The 12297-nt window shown below is 40.0% G+C and overlaps 1 protein-coding gene across 1 annotated transcript; it reads right to left on the reverse strand.

Moving 5' to 3' along the window:
* Window positions 1-2386: 2386 nt before the first annotated feature.
* On the reverse strand, window positions 2387-9521 carry ess2 (ess-2 spliceosome associated protein). Its single transcript, XM_006788859.3, has 10 exons — window positions 9152-9521; window positions 6705-6873; window positions 6492-6575; window positions 6112-6281; window positions 4827-4944; window positions 4560-4693; window positions 4287-4389; window positions 3865-3974; window positions 3666-3781; window positions 2387-3567 (listed from the first exon to the last, which is right to left on the reverse strand). The coding sequence occupies exons 1-10, from the start codon at window positions 9296-9298 to the stop codon at window positions 3288-3290; spliced, it is 1431 nt and encodes a 476-aa protein (XP_006788922.1). The 5' UTR covers window positions 9299-9521; the 3' UTR covers window positions 2387-3287.
* Between the last annotated feature and the right edge of the window lie 2776 nt (window positions 9522-12297).

The following is a 12297-nucleotide window of genomic DNA, read 5'->3' on the forward strand; positions in this document are numbered from 1 at the left end:
AAAAAGGCACAAGATGTACATCATACAATTATTATTATCATCATCTCTGGGAAATAATAATATTTAACGTGAGAAAATGGTTTTAAGACTAATGTATCGAATATAACGTTCTAAATATAACTGTTATTCCTGTAAATTTAACTGATTGTATTTAGTATTGTCTTTTCTATTTTGTTGTAAATGTATTTAAAACATTTAGTTTAAAGCTAAAAAAAATTACTTTCAGATAATTTGCACATAATTCAAGCTGTGTGCACATTTTGTTTTCTTTTTAGAACTTTTTTTTTAAAGAAAATTAAACTTTAGATAATTTATCCTGCAAAGTTTTACAAACCTATGTCAATTTTGAAAGACTTTAAACCAAATAGTCTTTTTCAATAAAATATTAAGAAAAAAAAAAAAGCAGCTGAGAAAGAGTATATACAGTGGGGCAAAAAAGTATTTAGTCAGCCACCGATTGTGTTTCACATGGTAGGATTTGTAAAGAATTTATTCGTAAATCAGGGTGGAAAATAAGTATTTGGTCAATAACAAAAATACAACTCAATACTTTGTAACATAACCTTTGTTGGCAATAACAGAGGTCAAACGTTTACTATAGGTCTTTACCAGATTTGCACACACAGTAGCTGGTATTTTGGCCCATTCCTCCATGCAGATCTTCTCAAAAGCAGTGATGTTTTGGGGCTGTCACCGAGCAACACGGACTTTCAACTCCCGCCACAGATTTTCTATGGGGTTGAGGTCTGGAGACTGGCTAGGCCACTCCAGGACTTTCAAATGCTTCTTACGGAGCCACTCCTTTGTTGCCCGGGCGGTGTGTTTTGGATCATTGTCATGTTGGAAGACCCAGCCTCGTTTCATCTTCAAAGTTCTCACTGATGGAAGGAGGTTTTGGCTCAAAATCTCACGATACTTGGCCCCATTCATTCTGTCCTTAACACAGATCAGTCGTCCTGTCCCCTTGGCAGAAAAACAGCCCCATAGCATGATGTTTCCACCCCCATGCTTCACAGTAGGTATGGTGTTCTTGGGATGAAACTCAGTATTCTTCTTCCTCCAAACACAACGAGTTGAGTTTATACCAAAAAGTTCTACTTTGGTTTCATCTGACCACATGACATTCTCCCAATCCTCTGCTGTATCATCCATGTGCTCTCTGGCAAACTTCAGACGGGCCTGGACATGCACTGGCTTCAGCAGCGGAACACGTCTGGCACTGCGGGATTTGATTCCCTGCCGTTGTAGTGTGTTACTGATGGTGACCTTTGTTACTTTGGTCCCAGCTCTCTGCAGGTCATTCACCAGGCCCCCCCGTGTGGTTCTGGGATCTTTGCTCACCGTTCTCATGATCATTTTGACCCCACGGGATGAGATCTTGCGTGGAGCCCCAGATCGAGGGAGATTATCAGTGGTCTTGTATGTCTTCCATTTTCTGATGATTGCTCCCACAGTTGATTTTTTCACACCAAGCTGCTTGCCTATTGTAGATTCACTCTTCCCAGTCTGGTGCAGGTCTACAATTCTTTTCCTGGTGTCCTTCGAAAGCTCTTTGGTCTTGGCCATGGTGGAGTTTGGAGTCTGACTGGTTGAGGCTGTGGACAGGTGTCTTTTATACAGATGATGAGGTCAAACAGGTGCCATTCATACAGGTAACGAGTGGGGGACAGAAAAGCTTCTTACAGAAGATGTTACAGGTCTGTGAGAGCCAGGGATTTTCCTTGTTTGAGGTGACCAAATACTTATTTTCCACCTTGATTTACGAATAAATTCTTTACAAATCCTACCATGTGAATTCATGGATTTTTTTTTTCACATTCTGTCTCTCACAGTTGAAGTGTACCTCTGGTGCAAATTACTGACCTCTGTCATCATTTTAAGTGGGGGAACTTGCACAATCGGTGGCTGACTAAATACTTTTTTGCCCCACTGTAGTTTAACCCAACAACACTAAATCGTGCCAGACATTTGGAACATGTCTAGATGAAGTTTGTGGAATGTGGATGACAAACCTTGTCCTAAAGCTATTATGAATCTTACTTAAGTTCCCATTTAACCCCTCCAGCCGGTTGGGGCAGATGGCTACCTTTCCCTGAGCCTGATCCAAACAGAGGTCACTTCCTGGTAAACTGGAGTTTTCCCACAATCATCTAGTGCTTGCTCACAGGGGACCTGACTTGATCTGATTGTTGAGGTTTTCTCCAAAACTACTGCAGGGTTTTTACTGTAAAGCACCTTGAGGCAACTGTTGTTGTGTTTTGGCGCTATATAAATAAACTTGAATTGAACTGAAGAAGCTTACATTTAAAATAAATCACATTGTTTGTGCAATAGAAGACTTAATGATCAGTGTAATTATTCTTTCAGACAACACAGACACTGAATGCAATCTCTTCCCACTTTAATACAACATCATTTAGAGTCAGTAGCTTATTAAAAAGGAGTAAATTCAGCTGAAACAATAATGATGTTTTATTATTCACCCTTACCTCCATCAAAAAATGATGGAGGTAAGGGGAAACAGGTGAGACCTTTGTACGAAAATAGTTGTGTTGTCAGATGACACCTACTTATGGAAGCTCCTTTCCACCACTGAACAAAAAACCCAAAACTTTTTTTGCCATCCGTAATCAAAACTTTGAGATAGCAACTTGAAATGTTGACAAGCTTTCATAACTACTTGACTGAAGTTTCGTATTGGCTTTATTTATTTTAAATTTAAATATTGTCTCTGCCATGTCTTAGTGCTGTCCTGCACAAGAAAGGAATCGCTAACATTGGAAAAATCTTTTTTTTTTTTTAAGTCAGGCCACTCATTCTTTAAATGGACACGAAAAGTGTGTGGCAACTCTACACAAGCACCTTTTTCTTTGAGATAAAACATACTTAGATCAAATAAAATGTTAACTTTAACTAGGATGCACACAACTGACAGAGTGACACTTTAAATCTGCGGCAAGTTAAAAAAAAAAAAAAAGGTCCCTTTACCATCAGTTCTGACAGCATTCCCATGTTGAGAATGTCAGTCTGTTAGAGTAGCAGGAGCTGTTTAAAAAAAACAAAAACCCTTGTATGCGAGATAAAGACAATAAAATCAAAATAGAATTCAGACATTCAAATTATTTCTCTTGGACCTACAATGACCTTTGTTGCATTTTAGTGCATAAAGTTTTTATAGTCTCTACTCCACCATTTATTTCTTTTTCCAGTCCTCCAGCAAAATGATGTGCTCTTTAATGTATATATTAAGTCTTTTTTTGTACAATCCAAGCAGAGAGGTGCTGCTCTTAGAAAAAGTCTGATGCTTTCCGTCTTTTGGGAAGCTGCAGCAGATTGTCTGTGAGCGACGTGACGTCCTGAGAAATTGGAGTCTTTGCTTTGTTTGGCGTTGGCGTTCCCGAAGGAGTCGCCGGGCCCCCGAAGGGAGACTTGCATGCAGCGAGTCTGTGTGAGGGTGATGGGGTGTAACTTGCTCGCAGTGCTTTGTCTGTGTATTTACTGGAAGTCCGATTTACGAGCCGCTGCAGGGCAGGTGAGAGGGCCGGGCTCAAACCTTTAGGCGTCAGGCTGCAAGACAAAGAATATAATGTTAGTTTCATTTCTTCAAGACTTCACAACTTTAATTCTGGTGGAAATGAAATGACAGACGCAGTGAGCATCAATACCTTGCAAGGTTTTCTGTGACTTTTCGTAACGCTTCCTGTTTCTTTGCACGGTTCTTAGCGGCAGCCTCGTTGGCCATCTTTAAACCAAGCCTTTCTCGTCTCCCTGGTTCTGGGATCTTTAACAAAAGGTAATTAAAGTCAACTATTTTACTTAAACAATTACAAATTAACCATCAATCCACCGGTAAATTCTCAGCACCTTAAAAGAAGGTCCATGATTCCTCTCAACATACGGGGTGTCTGATCCATCCAGACGAAATGGTGTGCTCTCGATCTCACCCCAGGTCATCAGAGGTGACTCGGCTACACCTGAAAGGACAAATGCATTAAGAGATCTAGTGCCAAAGCAGCTCCAAGCTGATTGTGGAAACAGATACTTTGGTATTCATGCTTTATCTGCTGTCAATCAAATACCACAATCGCTAACAATGGGGGGGGGGGGGGGGGAGAAAAAAAAAGTTTGATTTTTGGCAGCAGGCGAAGCGAACAGACGAAACGTAGTCACATCACGTCTTTGATAAGGAAACAGTTCAATGTGGTAAACTTTTAATTCTTTAGCTGCCCCAGTCAGATTATGGAACAGGTCTGTTCTATGCAAAGCACAATAATAAGATTACTCACCAGGTGCAGGTGAAGGAGTTTTTACGTAACCATATCCATTCATTGATGGGGATTCATGTGGGATAAGCTCTTTCCCATCAGGACCTACTTTACCCTGTTTGAACTACAGAAACAACACATGTTCTGCATCATCAAGAAATCCACTTTTTTGCCTCCCCTACCTCCATTTGAACAGACTGGCATGCAGTTCAAGCACTTCATTCAGAAATAAGTGGCACATAAAGGCAACGACAGTCATTGTTTTAAATACAGTATCACATTAACAACACCTACCTGTGCATTGAGAGCTGCTGCCTGCTGAATCTGGCTCTTGTTGAGAGCTTTGCTGAATGGGTCTCCAACAAAGCGAGTGTTCTTGTGAACCACCTCCCTTGGTTTCTTGAAGATGGCATCATCATCTTTAACACCTGATTTTAAAAAAGGAAGAAAATAATAATAATTGTAGAACAAAATAAAAATCTCACTCACTGACACACACAAGTGAATTTAGCCAATTTTGTAAATTCACACAACATGACTATCGAAGCTCGAGCCTCCTACCCTCTGGATAATACATCAAGGCATTCTTGGCTTTGTACTCCCAGGTCTCCAGTCCAGCTTTGGTGCATTCGAGTGCTGCCTTCTCTACTGATGGTAAGGCAAGGTTCTGCTCATGACGCTGGAAAACAATCACAAGCTTTTATAAATGATTTGAATGCAGCCAAGAGGTAGGATCTATTAACACTCACCTAAGTCTATTTGGTGACTCAATTTAGCATGTTTTAGGTGAGTGGTTTACTACCCGACAAGCCTGTTGCTCTTATTTTGAAAGACTGTGAAACAAAGACTCCTGTTAGGAGTTAGAATAAGGGACTCATACTCATCCTCTTCAACTCCAAACTCTTCTCAAAAGTTACACTACGTCACACTAGCTTTACCTGGTGGAGTTTGAACTAAAGTTTATTTACATTTATTTTGTCTTTTGGGTTGTTGTTTTTTTTTAAGGAGTTCTGCACAAAACTGTCTTGGTAAAAAATCTTTATAAAAGCAATCTTCTGTTTGTACAGTAGCATCTGGGAAACAGTTAGCTTCGTGTTCTTGTTTATTGGCAGCTGACAAAGCTTCTGGCTGCACTAACGTCACCTTCTGGTGGCAGAAGTCTATTACGTCATACCAGACATGAGCTTGTTTTGTTTTGTTTTTTTAAAAATGGAAAATGCTATTTATCCTTTAAGACAAGAAACAGCTGCACAAAGTATTTTTTAAGCAATGTAACCACTATTAAAGGCGGGAATAAATCCTGAGTATAATTTAATTAGTTAGTATATAATTAGTTAGTATATATACTAAGTGAATATATAATGCACCTCTACCAGAAGGAAGTGGTATTAATGGTCCTACAAACTGTTAGCTGACCACCATGCGATGAGCAAATAGAAGAAGCAACACATTAGCTTCCATTTGCTGGCAGATAAAAGGCATGCGGCACAGTCAGATGCGATGCTACTATATAAAACAGGGGAAACATGCAGAGCCAAAGAGGACTACAGCCTGAAAAACAAAACAAAAAAATTTGGTTCACCGCAAACTCCACCAGGTAAAGCTAGAGTGAGCAATCTCAAAAAAACTGTTTCTAGTTTTTGGTGAATAACAATTCTAGTTTAAATGGTCATCCCTAATATACGTGCTCCACACCGCCACAAATTATGAGTTTAAGTCTGTGGGAAACTAATGCAATGATTTAAATACTTTTACAAGTTTTTGTGATAAATTGACACTCGTGAACATATGAAAACCCCAGAAAACAGATCAGCACACCTGCATTTACACAGCTAACCATCCATACCTGTTTGAATTCAGCCTCAGCCTCATACAACCAGGCATGCTTCAGTTTCTCCTTGTCTTTTGCCAGATCCATTATCTGTTCAAAGGATGCATTATCCTCACTGGTATTCTTAGCGAGGAAGCGGTCCAGGCTGGGCAGATTTTGTTCTTCTGTGTCGTCAGCCCTCTTCTCTAGAAAGAAAGAAAAAATACCAATAATTTCTCATAGTCGATCAATTTAGTGCCAAACATGTTAACCACTAATGAGAAACAGAATGGTATACAATATGGGAAAGCATGTAAATGTCAAAAGAGGGATTAACAGCGAGACGTGGATGTGAAGCTTTAACAAATTACACATTTACTGCATGACGTTATGTGTTCATCACCCTGCTTACTTACCTCCATCTACAGCTTTAGCAGAATAAGTGGAAGCAGGGGATCCCAACTGGCCCACTGGTGTTTCAAAGCTAGCAGGCGTCACATCTTACACAAACAGAAGAGAAAGAAAAAATTTGAATGAGAAAAAACACCTGTTGAATTCAAGTATTTTATCATTAACAAGTATTTTACTTGGAGAACACATAATGTCTTATTTAATTCCACTTCACTCACATGGTGCAGAAGACTGCGGTGTAGATTTTGTCAACGAAGATCCGTATCGGATGGAAATTTCTCTCATCCTCTCCAGGTCTCCATTTTCCTCTGCTTCAAGATATTCCTTCTGTGCCTGCAGCTTTGTCACATCTGGGAAAAAGTCCCTCTGGATAATTTTCTCTAAGCTCTGTCAACAAAAACAAAACACAAGCAGAAGGTTAATACAGAGGTGCAATTTCCATGGTGCAATTACTGTACAGTATATGACTTTAATCAATTTAAAAAAAAAACCCCAACAATAACAAAACAAGAGTGTACACATTTGAATTCACTTTGGATTTTCTCTAATCCAAACAGGGTTAAATGTATGTATACGGGTTCAATATATACACACACTAACTTAAATCTTTTGAGTGTTGCTAAAGGTTTAACAAAGCCAAAACAAGGGCAAGGACACAACAAGGTCAAAACTTTGTGTAACCGATCACAACTGACTACAACTGGTATTTTCTCTTCACCAGCATAGAAAGGATTTGTTTGACTGTAGTCACTGATTGACCAATACTCAGAACAATGGGAAGGTCCAGTGAACACAATGAAGATCTAAGAATGAGAAGTTTAGATTTACACAAGTTGCAAAGATCTCTTGAAGCCATTTCTAAACAACTGCAGATTACAAGATCATCAGTTCAAATAACTGTACGTAAAAGATTAACAGATGCGTCACCACTTTGCAGAGGTCTTAAAGAAAATCCAAACTGTCAACCTCAGATGACAGAAAATTGGTTAGGCTGTTCAGGAACAACCCTGTAACCACCAAGGCATAAAACCTGACATGAACTGAAAACTGCTGAAGAAAAAAAAAAAGTTTTTCCATTCACTGTGGACCAAGTGGGAGCTGACCAAGAAAGAAGCCCCTGCTCTAAAATCAATACCTTTAAAAACTCGACTTAAATTTGTTGCTGCCCACATGGAGAAGCCAAATGCCTTCTGGAGAAAGGTTTTATGGTCAGAAGTGACAAAGTTTGAGCTCACTGGCCACAATGTCAAGAGTTATGTTTGGAGGACTAAAGGTGAGGTTTCCAAACAGAGGTTACGAAGGTAATTATGGTTCTGTGAATTCCCAGAAGACTGCCAGTGACAATAAACAATGCAGCTATGTCTTCTTGTGCTCAGTGCAGGTTGAGATTTCATATAAACAAAGTCAACTGTGTGACCTGTAGGCTACCTACGCGTGTACACTATAAATACCCCCCGGTACCCTACATCCGATCTCTATAAATGTTCTTGCACTGAGATGCTTCAAGTGAACTGCATGACTGGCAGTTATCTGGGAGTTCACAGAACCGTGGTAACTTTTGTAACTTTAATTAGGTTTCTTTCCCTCCTGCCTACAGAAGTTGCAGTAAACAATGAAGATGACTTATACTAGCAGTGTCGTGAGGAAAAACTTACTGGTCAGCCAATGGCAGAATAGTTGAAGCTCGAGTGGGTCCTGAGACCAGATTAAGTCAGGTGACCCTAGCAAACGCGTAAGGCACTGCCCAGGATTCTGCTGCCCAGATTTCCCCTCATGGAACACCTCGAATTACTGCCCAAGCAATGTTCCTGGCAGTGTGACAACTAATATCTGAAGAGACTTTTTGTACGTCTCTTTTACTGTGTCAACAATCCGGTGGGAAAGCTCTGTTCGGGCAGAGCTTTTCCCTTTTTCTGCCCAATATAACATATATAGCCCTGCTCTGAGCTTAAACTCTGAGTTGCCACAGTATACAGACACACAGGACCCCACTCACCAGACTGAGGAGTGTGGAGAACCAGATCCTTGATGGCCATCTAGGTCCCATCAAGAGACCCTGTGGTCTGACTGCCCCACTGTGTGAAACAGTAGCATTATTAAAAGACCCTCTGGATGGCATTGTGGCAATGGGCTGTGTGCTCCAACACAAGAAAATTTGTAAAACTTGTGGACTACGGTTAAAGCCACGTCTGTGCCAGGAACCAAATGAGTTTAAATGAACTCTAACAATTCTTCTAAGAAGAGTGATCCAATATCCAGCTAGATTTATTTAGGGCTTTTTGATAGCCACTTAAGTGTCTCGTCGTGGTGCAACTGGTTAAACAATATTTAACCAAATATTTTCGGGGTATATGCATGCCATTACCATGCCATTCATGTAACTTTAGTAACTTAATCCTTACTTGAGCAATTTGCTATTGCACTTTCATATCGTGAAGTACTGTCATAACAAGCACCTTACTTTAAACCTATAGGTCGATTTGATAAGTAAACACTTTTTCCACACTGACTGCATAATATTTGGAGCTGTTATACACTTCTATGTCTGTCCAGACTAGTACAATAAAGTCTTTAGTCTAAAGAAATTTAGTTGTGTTGTACATCACCTGCCTGCTAACTTACAGTTAGCTAACAGTCGCGCCTGTCTATGTCTGCTATTATTTACCTCAATGTACTCCTCCTCATCCAGGACGTTTCTCTTCAGCGTTCCCTTCTCCTTATCCTCTGGTTGCTGTTGAAGTGCCACTGTTGAGACCGCCAAAGGGACGAGAGTCCCAGACAGTGCTTTCCTCACGCTGGCGCTGCCCTCCATTGTGGTCCCTGTTAGCCTCCTAGCCAGATGGCTAAATAATCTTCTACTACAAATAGCGACGAAAATTAAGCTATTAGAGGGTGTTTCTTTCAGTGGGTTAACACTGTTTAAAAAGTTAACCAACAACGTAAAAACCCGACACTTAAAAATGCCCAACGCCACCAACTCTAACACATTAGCTGACTTTTAGCCACCAGCGTACAAACAACGCACAGCCCGGACGATTACGTCACCGGAAATTTACGGCTTCGCTAGAATTTTCCAAAATAAACCTTGAAAGCCAACAGTGGTTTGATAGTTCGCAGACCTTAAATAAATAAATAAATAATAAAAAATTATATATATAAGACAAACTCTAGTGTCCTGTCTCACAGTGGCTTTACAAAAGCACAAGACCTTCACATGTGGAGTTTTTAGTGCCTAACAATTTAATTTTTTTTTTTTATTTATTTACAGTGTAAACAATTAGTCAGAAGTGATTTAAACTTTTGAAACATTTTTATGCCTGAAACGAACAACATTTTGTGGGAAAATTGATATTAGACATACTAAACATATTAATGACTTCATTGTAATTTTCAGATAAAGCAAACCATTCACTGAGCCATGTTGGACTCTTTGGCGGGCTAGTTCTGACCCCCTGGTCGCTTGTTTGACAAAGAAATCGATAAAGTAAGGCGTTAAAATTATATTCAAATTTAAAAAAATAAAATAAAATAAAATAATAATAATAAGTTAGCTGCGTTTTTTATGGGTAGCACAAAAAATTTATTCTTTTCTTAAAAAAATCCCCCGACAACTGTATTTTTTCTCAAGGACACGTTTTTTTTTTAACAGTCTGTGCAAACTACAACAACCCATTTACAAATTCACAGTTTTACTTACATTGATAGTATCAATACATGCCAAGATTTTACATATATGGTTACATATAAGAATTATATGTTACATATAGGTATATGCAAATTATTTTGATTGGATCACACAGAGCCATGCAAAATTCTTCTTTTTTTTCACTTTTTTTCTGTGTTTCCCACAACAAATGAAAGTCTTTTCTGACGTCTCCACTTGGCTCTTCTGTTTTTAAACCAAACCTGATTGACAGAAAAGAGGCAACATTGTTGAGCTGTCATTTTATTAAATTCAGTATCTACAGTAGTTTTTATTCACATTTACATTATTAGCAGACCATCATATTTAATTAAAACAATTATGTGATGCTGCAGTGTTACCTCCACTCTCTCTTCTCTTAAGTGAGTGCGCTGTGCGAGTTTCTCTCTTGTGTTCACATCTGGGTACTGGTTCTGCAGGAACAGCTCCTCCAGTGCGTCCAGCTGTTCCTCGGTGAAAATGGTCCGGTGACGCCGGGTTCGCCTCTGTTGACTGGGTGACTGCTCCTCCCCGTGAGTGTCTCCCAGCCTGCACGAATCTGAGAGGATTGCTGGGTTCCAGCCATACTGACAAGCTGCAGGGAGGAGGTCTGATTTAAGGTTGGGGGAGCAGAATCAAGCTCAACCACAGACAAAAGCAGAAGGTGTGGTCCTACCTTCGTGGATGAAGTCAGGCTGGAGTATGTCAGCACAGTGGGAGCAGTAGCAGCAGCACAGGCAGGCATGATGAACCGCCTCTGTTTGGCCTCCAGCAGGACTGACTGTCTTCTCTTTTAAGCCAAGACCACTCGCTCCGTAGGACCGTTTATCTCCACTGCTGCTTGGATACTTCAGGATGTTCTCAATAGTAAAGGGGAACTTCTGCCTCTCCATCCTGATCAGTCCTTCCACCTCCAAAGAGGTTTCAGTGAAAGCTCAAAAGCAGTGGTGATCACAGGATATTGTGACACACACACAGAGGACTTTTCAAGCCTCAGTTGCTCTTCTCCTTCTCCTTCTTCTCTCTACAGCAACGTGTCAAGCCCTTATAGTGAAATTGGGAGGCCAAAAAAAGAAAAAAGAAAAAAAGAAGTAAAACCATAATCCCCCCCTATGGACCAGACACATAAAAACGGTTGAAACTTAATTCCTTGCTAATCTGGGCAGTTTTGTGAAGAGGTTAGGGAGGACGGCAGATTCAGTTAATCTCGCCTCATTCCTTTCTTCAAAAGAAATCAGATTTCGCTGCATAAAATGAGAAGTGGAGAGCTCCTAAGATCCTTATTGTTAAGGTTTTAGAGGAAAGGGGATTTCTTGGTATCAGAAACCTGGATTTAAAGATGAGCGTTCTTGGTGTGGCCACAGACTTGTGTATGCTGAATCTGAGGATTAGTTCTCCAAATTCACTTCGTAATGTCGCTTCCACGTATAGCTCTGTCAACAAATGATCCTGCATAAATTGGTATATTTATTTACACAGGCTGGGGCTACACTGTCAACAACAATGCACACTTAAAGTGATTACAAAGTGATTAGGGAGCTGCAGATGACGGGGTGACTCATTTGGCCCGTGTCAGTGATGTATGGTGACACTGATGGATCTGTATGTTTGCACACAGAGAGAGAAAATTCAGAGAAATGGATCCATCCCAGTCGTTTGTATTCACGATCGTGCATCATGTGTCTTATCTTTGTGCTGCAGTCTTTTCAGTCTGACTTTTCTGACAATGTGCGCAGCTGAGGTAAAGCTATTACAGGTTAAATTCAGCCCCACCACCACCACCTCCAACCCCGACAAATCCTGTGATTTCATACAAGGCAATACACCTTTTTTTTTCCCCTCCCAGAGAATTAATGGATTTCCACAATCTGTCCTAAGCTCCTTTTATAAGCGCTTTTTGAAAACAGATAACAATAAACACCATCTCATCCTTTTCACTCGGGTTTAATAGCATCCAGATTGTTGATGTATAGTTTGCGCAGAAAGTGAGATCCTTATCTGCAGTTATTGTGGTTCTCAATAGAAGGAATTGTACTATATCCATGTTGGTTCAAACAGTTCAAAATTCATTACTGGGGATTACAACAATAAAGATCCATTTTATCGTTGTAAGCAATATTTGGTACAAG

This window comes from Neolamprologus brichardi, chromosome 7, assembly GCF_056152115.1.
Source record: "Neolamprologus brichardi isolate AB-2024 chromosome 7, ASM5615211v1, whole genome shotgun sequence".
Lineage (NCBI taxonomy): Eukaryota > Metazoa > Chordata > Actinopteri > Cichliformes > Cichlidae > Neolamprologus > Neolamprologus brichardi.